The 16,172-nt window shown below is 35.5% G+C and overlaps 1 protein-coding gene across 1 annotated transcript in view; it reads right to left on the bottom strand.

The window, feature by feature from the left end:
* MSRB3 (methionine sulfoxide reductase B3) overlaps positions 1-16,172 on the bottom strand; it is a gene marked incomplete at its 5' end in the record, with an annotated part of 160,735 nt that overhangs the window by 106,118 nt on the left and 38,445 nt on the right. The window contains 2 exon segments of the mRNA XM_082351270.1: positions 2,721-2,798; positions 4,422-4,530. Coding sequence (XP_082207396.1) covers positions 2,721-2,798; positions 4,422-4,530 — 187 coding nt within the window.

The raw sequence follows: 16,172 nt of genomic DNA, 5'->3' as shown, positions 1-16,172 counted from the left end.
AGTGACTCCTGTGCCATCAGCCCCAGAAAGGCTGGGCGGGGGGGGGGGGGGGGGGGTAGTTGCAGGGAAAGCTCTTCCTTGGGCTCCATCTCAGCCTTAGGGGCCATGATAGCTTCCTATATTTGTTATCTTTGTATTCTTTAGAATTTCTATTTACTTCTTACTAGCCAATCTCTCATCACCATAATCCTCTGTCACACATAGTAATTCTCTACGTTAAACTTTCCTGTTCAAATTACTGTGTGGCTTCTGTATCCATATTGGGTGCTGACTGATACACACTTCCTCATACATTTTAAAGTGACAGCTAAAATTTCTTATCAAAAATTTAAATAATTGAAAAAAGATAAATTATCTGGTGTTCTGTATATAGACATGTTTAAAATATATTTCTGTCAAAAGCTTAGAGTGACATATCTAGATCAGTTAATGAGCGGGAGAAATCCACCATATAACATAATTTGCAAAGGCAGTCCTCACTGTCCTGTCTATCAAGTAAATCAGACTTATTTCCTGTACACACACACACACACACACACACACACAAAGACTTTCATTTAAAATTTTTGAATAAATATGTTGATACATGTTTTCATGACACACATCTCACTCAAGACTGGTAGAAAATGGATAGACGGACAACAGATGGAGAGACAGATAAGCAGACAGCCGGCAGGCAGACTGAGCCTTTCCAAGAGTAGTTTCAATACTTTTTTACCAGTTCAATATTTCTCAGTTTTGTTTTGTTTTTTTGGCCTTGCTTTCATGGGTCTCTCCTTCAGAAGTAATGCCTTCCTGAACTGTCCTTTTGCTTGATGCCTTAAAGATTTTATCCTGTGACAACAAGTCATAGTAAAATTTGGGATGGGTGGAAGGTATGACATCTTTTGTGAAGTGGGAGAAGGGCGACTATGACAGAGGACATTGGAAGGAAGAAGTGGCCAACTACAGACTCTCTCAGACACAGACAGCAGTTTCAGGAAAGTGTATTGTATAGCGGTTGAGGACCAGAAAATTGCTTCCCTCAAAACTGTCCATGCCCTGTGGCCCCATGCCCTGTGGCCACCCAGGGTACAAGTTCTCCCGTATGAAGAAAGCAGCACCAGGACAAAGAATACTGTATTCTACAATTAAGGCCAAAGCAGGGATATTGTTCCCCCTAGAACTGACAAGAAACCAAGTATGGAGAAGCACACTTTTTTTAAAAAAATATAGAATAAAAATATTAAACTATATTCCTTAAAAACTTAGAAAACAAAAGCTTTCCTTACAAGAATGCTAACGTTTCCTTTAGAGTCAATATCACATCAAATATGAAATCCTGAACCCCACCAGCACCTATGTTTGGATAAGGGTCTTGCTTTTACTATTTGTGACTCAAGATGTCACATGGGTTAAATCCTTCATTTACAGTGGTTCTGTTTCTTATTTAAAACAGTAAGTTTTCCTTAGATCCACTACTTTACTGAATCACATAATAGGGAAAGAAATGAAGAATCTTAAACAAAAAGCAAAGGAGATGTGGCCAATTTTTACCATTTGGGATATTAACAAGTTTAACATGGCTCAGCAACTATCTTAAGTGTTATATCAACTATTATGACACAAACTAAAGGTGTTGAAATATAAAGACGTGTGTTTTCTGAGAGGAAATGGGTGACAATTTGAAGGGCTGGTTTTTTTAACAGAAAGAATAAATACGTAAGAATTCAGAACAGATTCTCAACCAACACTAATGTGCAATAAGGTTTATGCAAGTTAAGAAAGGTTTTAAATTTAAAAAAATTTTTTTTCAAGGAAACTACTGTTTCCTGTTATTTCTGGGAAATCTGTAAATGCTAGTGTTTTCAAAAGGAAACATTTGTGGAGAGATATTAAGTATGTTTTACTTGCTACACATATCAGATTCTTGTTTGTTCATTTCCCCTAAGAAGTCTGTAATTCTGTTTTAAATAAATGACATTTACTCTCAATTAAGGTTTCTGTCTTTTTATTCCCCCAAATCAGCATCCCTATGGGAAGTACAGGGCTTCTAGGATTTTCTCCACCTACATAAATAAATTTTTAGTAAAGAGCTTTCTTTCTTGAATAAGATCCATAATCTCCAGAATACACTGTCTGAATTAACTATTCTGTTGAAAAAGTCTATGTACTGGCCTGTTTTATAGTAAACTATTGGGATCTTTAAAATAAAGATTCTGGATTAATGCAAAACTCAGAGTATGTAATTTACTTATATATGTATAAATATCTATTATATTTCCCATTTTACTTTCAATACAGCTATTGCCCTTCATTGCAGAAGTATGAATAATCAACTTGGTGGATATTATTCAATCTGAAGGATGCACATAGAGAACTTCCATCATGGTCAAATAAATAAATTTAGGGCCATCACTTGATGACAGAAAAATCAATAAATACATAGACATTTCTACGTTCACCAAAATCTCTTTTATAGCTCTGCTAAGCACCATGGTTACTAAGATGAACAAGTTAACATTAGGTATTTTAAAGATCCAAATAACGAGAAATCAGCCAGTCTACCAAACTGGTAGTTTATCATGAAAGTCAATAATTACTTTTGTTTTGTGGGGGGGAAAATAGAAAAATTAGAAATAAGAAAATTTAGTAATGGAAAGATTCTAATGTGAACAGACAATACCAAGTTTGTTGCCATATGTGATTTGTCCATATCCATAGGTTTTTAACATACTTACTTGAACAATGGAGTTCCACAAACAACACATTTATATATTCCAGGATCTTTGTGATGTGTATATTCTCCTTCGAAGGCGCTGATGCACAATAAACAGAGCATAAAAAAATTAATTAAACAAGTTAGCATTATTTCTTATAGAACATATTTGCTTAACTACATTTTTCTAAGAAAACTTTCAAGGGCTTTTTGTCCTAAAATGAGAACAGACCAAACATATGGAAATCTGAACATTACTAATACATTTCAAATCTGTATAATAAAATGTGCATATAACAACTCCAAACTAGTGCGGGTTAAATTTTTTTTAAAATCAGGCCATCTAGTTATGTAATGCTTAGAAAACTTTTTTTCCTATTTAAAAAAAAAAAAAAAGCCTGTAGTTCAGATTCACAGAAAACAACATTATTACATAAGATTTCTGCTACTCTACAGTGTCCAAGAGTATATACCAGAAAATGCAGAAGGGTCCAACACTTCCAGTGGAAGGAGTCTTATTTTTTGGTTTGAAAAGGAATATTGCAGCTTTAAGGGAATATTTTTCTAAGTTAACAATCTTAAAGGCTAGGAGGTCATTCAGCTAATACAAATCAGCTGTGCTAGCCCAACAAAAAGTCTGTGCTCTGCAGCTTGTTTTTATTATCCTTTCACCCTCTTTATGAGGTCCAATTTTTTTATAAACAGAATTTTTAAGAATGACCTAATCTCTAGTTGTTTGTGTGCATTAAATCATTTTGCTAGTCATGTACACAACAGGACGGGTAGACGTCTTGGACCAAGACCGAAGTCCATCACTAACTCATTGTGCGGTAAAGGTGGACGTTGTCAGAGATTCAGCATTTGGTAAATTCAGTAAACAGTATATACTGTGACAGGAAGACAGTGTTGCCTATTAACAAAGACCCCACGTGTGGTAAAGAGCTCTTTCAGTTCATGAATGAAAACAAGAAGTTACATCATTAATAAATTTGGATCAGAGGTAAGTTACAGCCTTATGCCAAGCTCCATGGTATAAATTAGACAACAAAATGGTTGGACTTTGGCAAGTTACCTTTGAGCTGGAATCAGCTGAGAGAGACTTTATTCACTAAAAACAGTCTTGGAAGTGAACAAACTCTTTTTTCAGGACTTAGGGCAAACTTCCAAGGACCAAAGCCATGTGAGGGCAGTTATTGAAAATTTTTGACATTCCAACCACAAATGAGCCAATAAATACTTTCTCCACATGTGCTTCAAAAAGAAATTGGAGTGGGGTAGAAAGGAACTAAATTATGCTACCTTCTTTTTGCAGCCAAAACGTCTATACTTACAATGGCCACCTTCAAATTTTCAGTATCCTGGCAAAGTGCCATGTCCCTCATGGTTTTGCTTACTCTGATGTCTTCCCAAAAAATGTACCTAAATCGCTATTACTTCCACACATTTTGTAGTAAACTAGAAACAGGCCCTTAACAAAAGCCTTGTGACTTTACAAAAGATAGAGTGTTCATTAAATGGGGGAAAGAATAAATAAAACTTAGTCTTAACCTAAGCAATACCATTTTCAACCTTTTCAAGGATACTAATTTGTAGACTTTAGCAAATAAGTATAGAATCCTTTAAATTAAATGGCAAGGAAGAGGATTCAAAGGTGGGGAGGGGGGATAAGGAGGATGAAGAAAACTAGCTCTTGCTTAATGGCGTTTTCGTAAGCTCGCCTTACCTTTCGGTCCCTTTCTCCTGAGTGACATGGTACTGCTGGGGTGTTAGCCGCTTCCTCAGTTCCTGCTGGGAAAAGACCACCTTACAGCTCTTTTTATCCCTACATGACCCTGGAAAGAGAGAGGATGTGGGAGAAGGAGGACTTTTAGCTTGAATCCTAAATAACTGCTTTGGCTGGCCGTCACAGCACAGCTTCTGCAGTCACTTGTTAATGACCAGGCCAGTCCCTAACACACTAGACAAACTTACCTGAACTGCAGCTGGCTATTTCTTTCAGTTTAAAAAGAATGGTATTCAAGATTCAGGTGATTCCACTGGAGCACTGACAATGTGCTACAGCCAAAGCTGCTGGCATGAGACAGTAAAAACCCACTGAACATTCACAAGGTAGGAATACATCCTTTACGTCTCCCAGTACCTTGAATTTCTTTTTTTTCAAATGAATTCAAAAAGCATAACTCTATTTATAAGTATTTATGCTGTATATATAAGAGGATGGGCATATTATATTAAACAATAACTCTTCATTCGTTTAGTAGAATAGCCTGAAACCTTCCTCATTCAATTTCCAACCTGGGTGATTTAAATACTATCCTATTTGTTTATTGAACCCTAAAGATGTATCTTTCCACAGCTAGGAATTGCTATTCTCTGTGATTCTGTCAGAGGCTTCACTAGGTTCTGAAGAGTCCTTAAAAACAAATATCTCTTGCAAGACTGTATATTACCATGTTTAAACGGGCAGCAAGAAACTTTTAATAGACTGCAGGAGAAGCCATTTACACTAATGCAGATTCAAGAAGTTCCAAAGAAAGAGTGAGAAAAATAGGGAGGGAGGAAAGACAAAGAAAAGCAAAAGTGAATGTGATTTTATTTAGAGACCTACATTTTTCTTTTTATAAAGTATACTTAGAAAGACTTCACTGGCTAAATGTATTTGAATGGTAAAATAATTTTAATTAGATTCTAATAACAATGTTAGCTTTTATTTCAACTTATACAGACCGCAATAAAACGTCCAGACAATACCTGCTTATATGGGGTATTTTGTCTTACCTGAACAAATGACTGAAAAGAAACACAGTCAGCCCTCTGTATCCACAGGTTCCACATCTATGGATTCAACCAAACACGATGGAAAATATTCTCCCCCCAAAATTCCAGAAAGTTCCAAAAAGCAAACCTTGAATTTGCCATGCTAAGGCAACTATTTACATAGCATTTGCATTGTGTGAGGTATTATAAGTAATCTAGAGATGATTTAAAGTATAAGGGAGGATGTGCATAGGTTATATGTAAATACTACGCCACTTTATATAAGGGCCCTGAGCATCCTCAGATTTTGGTATCTGCGGGGGGTCAGGAACCAATCCCCCATGAGTACCAAGGGATGATCAATAACTCCAGACACAGCAACCCTTACTCACTGCAGTAAAATTGCTTTTCTTTGCTTTTCCATCACAGTGCGAAAGAGGCACGCAGATGTCACCACATGCAAAAATTTCCTACCATGTTATGAAATTACTGAAAGAAAGCTTGCTTAGTTCCCCAAATACTAAACTCAATTTGTTTTGAAACATAAAAGAAATATGATTTAGGAATAGAAATGCTTTCTACTTCTTTTACTTTTAAGGTACCTAATGTCATCGTATATGAGATCACTGAAATTAAAACAGGAGAAACTTAACTAACCACTGACTCTGATTGTGGGATTGAAGAAGGATATCAGCTTCCAGAATCAGGGCCACCAAGATAGAGTGGTTGATTCTCTATGAGAAAATATGGAGGCAGCAAAAGAGCAAACCAGAGCCGAACAGCAAAACACACCTTTGAGTAGACCTGTGGGTTGTCAAATAGCGCCTCTTCTGACCTTCCACAAAGAACGTTGGCCCTGCTCTGGCCTGAAAAGATCCACAGGAACAGCTGGCAAATCACACTAATGGCATGTTGGTCTCTCATCTCACTGAACCCCATATTACACTAGGCTTTATGCAAATACCTACTACTTACATTTTTAATATTTTCTAAGAGATAGAAATGTTTCCCTGAGAAATGTTTGTCCTGTCAGAACAAGCCTCTCCACAACTTGAATGCAGAACTGGCTGTGATAGGTGAGTCTCTGCTCAATTTGCTATAGATGTCTTAAAAAGTAACTTTTTGTTTTTATTGCTTTATATGTTGAAGGGGTGGTGTCTTTGTGGATTTTGTCCCCAAAAGTTCATTAATTGCAAATCTAACATGACAAAATAACTTGGTTAAAATTATTCTTTCCAATGGCATAGATAATTAAAATCTATACAATTAGAATTAAACAATTCTGTCTAAAATATTTTTGTTAATATATGTTCATTCATACAAAAAGGCCAATTGTGTTCCCAAAGTTGAGAGAACTAAGCTACCCATCTGTATGTCATTTAGTACAAGAGAAGCAACTGCAGGTTTAAATTACATGGTATTGGATTGCAATTTCCTAACATTGGATGCTTTTCTGCTTTTTTACCTTGAGTCATTTACTAAGGAGTGTTCATAAAAAGTAGCTTAAAGCACAGATGCTTGCAAATCGTTTAGGCAAAGATGTTTCTCTCTTTTTCATTCTGCCTCTCTCAAAAATCTCTCTTTTCTGAAGAAAAAGAATAAAACTGTTGGTCAGTATTGACGAACCATGTCAAGGATTTGTACAAGGAAAAAAGGTAAAATTGAAAACATCTGATTGAAGTAAATAAGACAAACATAAAAGCTTCACTGGTGAATGAAGGGTACTGAAAAAACTTTATTTCATAGATTAGAAATTACTTTTGATCTAAACATTCTTAAAAACAGATTGTTTTCTACTATGAACCATCTCATTAGCTGTGCTACAGAGACCTCGTTTTAATGGCAAGCTTTGAAAGACTGCTGCTGTACTCTTTTGTTAGTCTCCGTCTTATTTGTAAGGGGGATAAAGATTTCATTCCAGCTTTCTTTGTTTGTCTTTCAAGAACCACTAAAGCAGTATTCACACAAATTTTGTAGGAATGTGCCCTATGTCACAGCCTACAAATTATTTGGTTTTGGTGCACTTAAAGGTCATCTTCCAAATTAGCAAAATTTTCCTACATCCTGGCTTTTCAACCTTAAATATAAATATTGTTTCCTAACTGTAAGTGAGGTTTGTTCTTTAAGAAATGCTAGTGTTTATTTAAAGCTGTCAAACTTTGTACATTTTTATTCTTTGGTCATACTATGTTCTCAAAATAATTAGGCTTTTAAAGTGTACCTAATAGCAAAAGGAAGTATATGTGGACTAGAAACAACCACTGTGATTTAATACTAAACAATGAAAAGTTAGTCAGATTTTAATAAATTTCTTGCCACATAGTTTAATAATAATACACTTCCTGGACAATTGAAAGCTGTACTATTACATTAGCTCTCCTAGCATCATAACCCAAAACTGGCATATATAAACACAGAAAGGCTTCACTTTTGTCTCTAATTTCTCTTTTCCCTATCAGACTCACTTTTCTAAAGTCATGTGGTGCCACTGTTAATTTCAAAGAAATCATTTCATTTTGAAATTCTAGAATAATTCATTGGATGGTTTCCCTTTACTATCTTCACTTAGGTACTGTAATTTTCTTATTACACAGGGTAATTTAACATTAGTATTATATGACATCTGTTCAATGACCCCTAAATTGGCTTAGAAGTATGTTAGGGAAAGACTTTTTCCTTTATTTAAATGGTTAATAGAGTACTTCGAAGCCACAAGTGAGCATATGTGTATACACACGCAACACAAAGCATATTTGAGAGGGTAATATTGCCACTTTGGTATCTAATCATAACACCATTCCTTACAGAGTAACTTTGGTATATATCAGACCCACCTTGAACCCTATCCAAGGGCATTTATTTGCTAAAATATACCCAAAGTCTCTTTTTATATCAAAGCTTGTTCCACATTGTTGCTTCAAAGCCAGTATTGTCTTGAATTAGAGTTCACTTTCTGCCTTGCCTGCTTCCTAGTCAAGTGACCTTAGACAAATGGGTCTCTCTATGTGCTACCACCCTCAGAGGTCTGCTGTAAGGATCATAGCAATTAGCACTTAACAAACACTGTCTAAACAAATGCAGTATTATATTATCATTTTGATTACAGTGAATTCTGAAGTTAAAACTGTATTTTAAAAGGTAACCAGATCAGGTATTTCAGTGTGCTGCAATATTTTATTGGTAATTATTTTTCCATAATAATTCCCTTAGAACAGTATTTTCCTCACAAGTTATCTTTAAAAATGATTAAAATGAGAATTGAAAGAAGAGAAGAAAATTAAAATTTGAGTGCCTACTATGTGCCAGGCACATTTCTAGGCACTTTCACATAACTACATTTAATCCTCTCAATAATTCTAGGAGGTAGATGTCACACCCATTTTACAGATACGGAAACTGAGGCTCAGAGAGGTTATAACATAACTTACTAAGGACAAACAGCAAATAGATATACTGACTCAAATCCCAGGCTATCTGACTGCAATGCCCATGGAAAACTTATGCTACAAATTTCTTCTTTCTTCTTAAATTATGCAATAACTTTCAGCTTGAAAACCATCACTAACAACTTAAGATAATAAGAGAGAAAAGTAATAATCACTACAGTACATCCAGAAAAGTAAAAACATTTGTCTATTAGCCAATGTCTGTTTTCTCTGTGTTCATTCCTTCAGCATAGGGTCAGTGACAAGGTTCAAACGGGATTCTCACAAAGTCTATAAAACGTTGAAAGGCTTTTTAAAGTCCTGTTTAGAAGTAAATCAAATCTGTTAACTAAATCTTAGAGCACTTTTAAGTCATAAATCTTATATTTCAGTGTGAAAATTCAAAACAAAACAAAATCCAAAGATCCCATAACTTTAATTTTGGTCCTAGGATCAGAAAAAATGAAACTATTAAATATCTTCCCAAAATAATAAGTGAGTAAGAGATAAGACTATCTTGTTTTGCTTTGAATTAACTAGGTTAAAACAGTAAAGTTCATGTTGAAATATCTTGCTACTATATTTAAAAATGGTGTATTTTAATTTTCACTATAAATTATAATTTTCAGTTGGTTATTAGTCTGTCATACTGGGAAATTAAAGAAACTTTTATCCCAGATGTAGTAGTGTTAGGAATTTCTAAATAAGTGGGCATTTATAAAAGCCAAATCTAGTCCATTTTTATAATAGAATATAAAATTATATGCCATGAACCATTTTTCTCTTGTTTTGTTTGTTTTGCACTCTAGTAATTTAATAAAGGCTTTAAGAAAAAAATGCAAAGCACAAGAAAGAAAAGCTCCATGCTTGTAGAAGCATGCTCAATTTTTCTGATTTTTTTCTCTCAACGTAGACCTATACAGGAAAAACATTCCTGAGATTAACATACAATCTAAGACGCCATGCCACTCTGGCTTCAGTCCTCTGGTTTCCATGAAACTAGGGCTGCAGGACTTTCTTTGAGGACCACTGATCTGACATTTTTCTTACTGGTTTTTTAAGTCATCAAAAATGTTGAGTGTTTACAGAGTGCCAGGCACTGTGCTAAGTAAAATACTCATTCATTCATTCAATAATTACTTACTGAGCACCTACTATACGCTGGCATTATTCTAAGTACTTAAGATATATCTGTGAACGAAATAAAGATCCTACTTTCATGGAGCTCCCATTCCAGCAGAGGTAGGGGAAGACAGATAAAACACAGTGAAAATAAGTAAGAAAACTATATAGCCTCTTAGAAGGTGATAAGTATACAGGATGGAAAAAAAGCAAAACTGAGCAGGGCAAAGAAGACTGGGAGTGCTAGAAGTAAGGGCTGTAACCTTAAATAGAGTGGTCAAGGTAAGACTCAACGGAGGTGACTTTTGAGCACCGCCCTGCCTTAAGGAGGAGAGGAAGTTGACCATGCTGCTATCGGAAAGGAGAGCTTTCTGAACACCCAGTGGAAATGGCCAACGCAAGAGATGAATACACTAAAAAGTTCATACTCCAGTGGTAGAGATGGAGACAAGTAATTGCAACGCAAGTACTAAAACCTGAATATGAATGGAGTAGGTAAACAACAAAGAAAGAATATGCTTTTACATCTGGAAATTTACAATTGCATATCTTAGCACATACATTGTCTGACATTACCTTCCTTTCTTCCAAGTGAAATCCTTTAAGCCAAGTGCTATACTCAAAATAGCTCTCAGAGAGTATTTGTCTGGCAGAACCTTGAACACAGAATTAGACATGCGGTCTCTGCTAATTTGCTCTATGTATTTAATGTCATCCCTTTCAGACTATAGATCATCATTCCCAACCTGGAGTCATGTGTAAGATACTCAACAGACATTCTTTGGTGATGAATTTTTGATAGGCCTAGAGAGCAAAATCCTTTGGCCAAACAATGTTTTTACCCTTCGGAGACAGTTCACTAACTCTCCGCTTCAGGTGGTAGCAGGGAACATCCATAACTAAAGAAAGTATAAAATTAGTACCTCAACTTAGTTTCCATTTTTTAAAAACATTCTTGATTTTTACATTTAGGTTCAGTTTAATTTCATCTGTCCTCTAAGTCCTAAATATAACACAAAGGAAAACAAAAAACAAAAACTCTAGGTCTTAGGAATCAGAAAGCAGACAATTGTTTCTTTTTAAGGTAAGGATTTGTTTTCTTTTCTATATGTGAGAAAAATCATACCTTTATTTCTCATAGTAGTAATCACATTTAATGCCTTCTTGCTGTTTTTCTATTACTTCATATAAGACAGTTCTACAGAGCAGTTTCAGTTATATTCTATTGATGCATGCACAGAGTTCTAATTAACATTAATGGACGTATAAGCATGCCAAGGCAACACACCATTTTAAACTTCTTGAATTAAACAAGACCATATGTTTTAGTGGTGCATAGTTGAATGATAAAATTGGCCTTCTGGTTTCCATACTGAAGGTTTGAATAGATAAACTAAGAAAATATTTTCAAGGAAGTTTTCCTTCCAAGTCTACATATCCTGATAAATTCACCCCTACTCTGATCTTCCATCTGAATATCCTTAGTACTAGTGTATTTACCCTGCAGGGTACTATTTACATGAGCTAATATAATATATTGCAATTATTCTCAAATGTCGTCAGTTGTTTCTGCTTTATTTTCCCAGATTATAAATTCTTTGAAGACATAAACTGTTGAGCCTAATATTAATTCATACCTTCTACAACTATTTATTAAACATCTACAGTGAATTAAGAACTGTGATGTGTACTGGAAAGTTAAAAATGAATAAGTCAAGGTTTCTGCCTTAGGGGAGCACATACTGTAGCAGGAAAGATAAGAAAAACAATCAATACAATGTGCAGTCTTATAGTAAAAATATATGCAAAGTTTTGTGTAAAGAGAGTTAACAAAGAAGACATTAACACTCTTAAACTTTGCCCACCTACATTGACTAGGTCCAATTATAATTGGGATATGGAAAGCTCACATTATTTGCAGAAACAGCATCTACAGGGTCACAGGGCCAGAGAAGATTCAAATAGGGAAGAGAACTCCATCCAGACAAGCTGATAGATGTAGTGTGATCAAATATGTACAATGTCAAGGTGGTAATCAAAGAGTCTTTCATGTAAGTGGGATTACCTAATTTAACAAAGCAAAATAGCCAAGATAAAATGTAGATTCTGATTTGGAAGAGGGAAAATTGGGCAGCTGAGAAATAAGGCAGTTTTAAAATTAAAGGGGAAATATGCCAATGCTTTCTCACTGTAAGTCAGTGGGAGTAAATGTATTTCCCACAGCATCTAAAGTCTATTAATATGATTTTAAATTCTAGCCTTTGATATTAAGTAATCTGTAAGGCTGCATGATTTTCTTGAGAGGTGACAACAGAGAGCTTTATCACTACATTCATCCGATGATACACTCACCTGAATGAACTCTGTAAGACAGAAACCACATTTTACATTTCTTTTACTTGTGGGTTACAAATTTTTAATTGTTGAATACATGTGTGATAGTCATTTTATCAGCATTCTCTAAGGGTAGCAAATAAAACTAAAGAGTACTCCTCAGTACTTCAAAATGTAATGCAAATACAAGAGCAATGACTTTTTTATTAATGTGGCCCATAAAGACTAGAGTTTAGGGAAATATTCAAAACATGTCTTGATCCAAAAAGCATTTTCTTACTTGCAAAGCATATGAGTAAAAAGAGAAGTTTTAAAGGCACTGCCATCATCAAGTGACAACAGTGGAAGAGAAAGTTACTTAACTTCAAGTCTATCTGATTGCATGTGAAACGTCTGACGAAGTTAAGAGTTCCCTGTTTTTAATTTTTTTTCCAGTATGGGTCTTCACTAGAACATCATAGCCTGTACAGAAAAAAAAATTAAAAAACAGACAGGCTCATTTCCATTCTACATTTCACATGCAATCAAAAAGACTTGCAAAAAATAGTTCTCTCTCCCATCCTCCCTCACCGCCTTGGGAGCACAGGCTGAGGAGATGAGAGGTAACCACCCACAAAAAGGAAGGAAAGGAGCCCTCTCTTAGATTACCATGCAGAATTTTATTTCCATGTAACATCAAGTATGCTTTGTTAGAAAGAAAATAAAACTTATGTTGTCTAAGAGCTCAGCTTTGTAAATTTCTAAAATTACATTATCACCCAAATCCAATTTAAAATCTAAATTAACTAAGCTCAATGGGCAGAAAATATGTCTGCAACTGCCACTCAGTGGACAGCTAAATCTGAGTCTAGCTATACATTCCAGAAAATCTAAGAGATTCTGGAGAAAAAAAAAAAAAATTCAAAAAATTTACAGTTTTCTTTATCAGCCAGATAACTAAAGAAAAGGCATAAGACTTCTGAATTATTCAATATATCCTTGAGGGACTGGGGGAAAATTTCGGTCATCTTTGCATCCCCAGCACCTCGCACTGTGCCCTAAGAAGAGTAAGCCCTAAATAAGTGTATGTTGTATTTAAATATTTATTCAACTCTCCATTTTTATTATTACTATTTAAATTTTCTTCCTAAACGATGTTTTCTAAATGATGGCTCTGGCTATGTTTCTTAGAATTTAGTTTAAAAACTGCAACAGTAATATTTGCTTAATAAACCAGTGTAATTTTAAAAAATAAATGGTGGATTAAATTTTTTTCTTTATTACTACTCTGAATCCTTTATTACCTCTCTAGAGTTCCACTTTCAAATATTTTATTATGACTAATATTCCATTAATTCTCTGGATTTAAGACTATGAGGTTACCTAATCCAGCATTCCCCAAAACATATCCTGTGAAACGGTGGCTCTGAAAAAAATGTTCACAAGTAGTTCCTCTTGAGGGGTGAGGAGAAGTTTCTATAGTCAAACCAGATCAGGAAAATCTAGGTTACATGGGTTTCCTAATGAAGACTTCTTACAGACTTTCTTATGCTGATGTGCATTATTGAACATGTGGTATTTTGACGCACCATTATTTTATGCTCCACCAGAAAAGTAAAAAAGAGTTGTCAATCAAACCATGACACAATACTTTCTTATCAAAATAATTTTTAGGGCTTCCCTGGTGGCGCAGTGGTTGAGAATCCGCCTGCCAATGCAGGGGACACGGGTTCGAGCCCTGGTCCGGGAAGATCCCACATGCCGCGGAGCAACTAGGCCCGTGAGCCACAACTACTGAGCCTGCGCGACTGGAGCCTGTGCTCCCCAACAAGAGAGGCCACGATAGTGAGAGGCCCGCACACCGCGATGAAGAGTGGCCCCAGCTTGCCGCAACTAGAGAAAGCCCTCGCACAGAAACGAAGACCCAACACAGCCAAAAGTAAATAAATTTATTAAAAAAAAACTTTTCAGCTGCATCCTCACTACCAAGATGATGAAATGTAAAACCAGCTCATCCTAGAATTTATAAAACATGGTAGTATGCAAAGTTTCTCCATTTGATGATGGGATCAGTTTTACAGGGTATTAGTAGAATGAGTGTTCATAATTTGGGAACTGATGATCTTCCAGTCCAAAGCCCTCATGAGGAAACCAAGGCTCAAAGAAGTTATGGGACCTGGTCACACACCTGGTTAATGAGAGCAAGCTCCGCGTCTGCAGCTTTCCTCATTTAATTCTCTCATTCAATATATTTCCCTCTTGAACCAATGCTCTGTTGTACATTAACATGCCCATCTTTCACTAACCCATGTGCCCACAGCCTGTTCCCACCCCTACGCCACCATCCTCCCCTCCTACTGCCTCCTGCTAATTATAATTACATCTACACATTCCTTCAATATCCTCTAGGAGAACTGTCATTACTTCAAATCCTAATCCAAGAAGCTAGTCAGCCATTCTGGGCAGAAAGAAGCACGATGCTTCTTACTTCTTCTACTTCTTCCTTCAATAGTAAAGCAAAGGAGGAAATGTGTAAATAGAATCATAAAAACACGAAGTATGTAACTCCCTTCATTCTACAGATAACAAAATTTGGACCCAGAGTGGCCATCTTTCTCAGAATGTGCATTCCTTAAGAACAGAGATCACATTACTTAATACGTGGCATTATTCTGATACATAAGATGTTGCTACTTGTTCATCACCATTCATTCATTCAACAAATACTTATTGAACACCTATTATGTGATAAACACAATTCTAGTTGCTAAGACGGAGTAGTCAACTAAACAGACAAAAAAATCTCTACCTTTCTGTAGCTCACTTTGCAGGAACCAAGGGTTTTCCTGTAATAGAAATAGATTTTGATGATCAAACCTATCAACATTCCCAGACTTATTTGATGTTCCACCCCTGACTTTTTATATTTTTCCAGTTTATTCCCCCTTACATCCAGGGATTAAAGTTGCACAGAATAAATTTCTGGGAAATGTCAGATAATGTTAACACTTGAGGGTAATATCTAACTGTGAACGATTTGACAAGAGTGTATTTCATTCTAAGTTTACAGATGAGGAATAGGAATAAAAGGTACAAAACAGATTCTGGGGCCAGAAAGCAAGTTGGTGGTAAAAACAAACTAGTAAATGCAGATTATGCTTCCAATCTCTTTCTTCATCAATACCAATAACAGGACAGCAAGCTCTGAAACTTGCTGTGATGTTATTTAAAATTTGCACAAGAAATATTAAACTATTAATCAAAATGGAATATACTACGAAGAGCTGTACAATTCTGTGAGTGAACATGCATTTCTGTAACAAAACAAAATCTTAAAAACTATAGCTATAGAATTTTAGATTATCTTTGCTTGCTTAAAATTTAAGTAATCTAGCGAGTTAGATTAGCAGTCTATTCTTCACTTGCAATTACGTGATTGAATACAATAAATACATCTAGTGTTGAAGGAAATGCTTACCATAGTAGTAACTGAGTAAATGTAAATTCTATAAATGTGTAGCTCTTAAAAATCACCTAAATAACTGATATCTTTGTCATCACATGGTGTGTGTGTGTGTGTATATATATATACATATACACACACACACACACACACACACACACACACACACACACACACACATGTATTTTGGCTGTGCACACAGCATGCGGGATCTTAGTTTCCCGACCAGGGATTGAACCTGCACACCCTACAGTGGAAGCATGGAGTCTTAACCACTGGACCCCCAGGGAAGTCCCCATGGTATATTTTTATAACATGCATTTTTAAGTGACTAATACAAGTGCAAATATACTAAATGTAAAAAAGAGAGAGAAAAACGAGGTAATTAAAATAA

The sequence above is a fragment of the Balaenoptera borealis genome, assembly GCF_965194805.1.
Source record: "Balaenoptera borealis genome assembly, chromosome: 13".
In the NCBI taxonomy this organism is placed as follows: Eukaryota; Metazoa; Chordata; class Mammalia; order Artiodactyla; family Balaenopteridae; genus Balaenoptera; species Balaenoptera borealis.
This window is presented reverse-complemented; position numbering and strand designations above follow the sequence as displayed.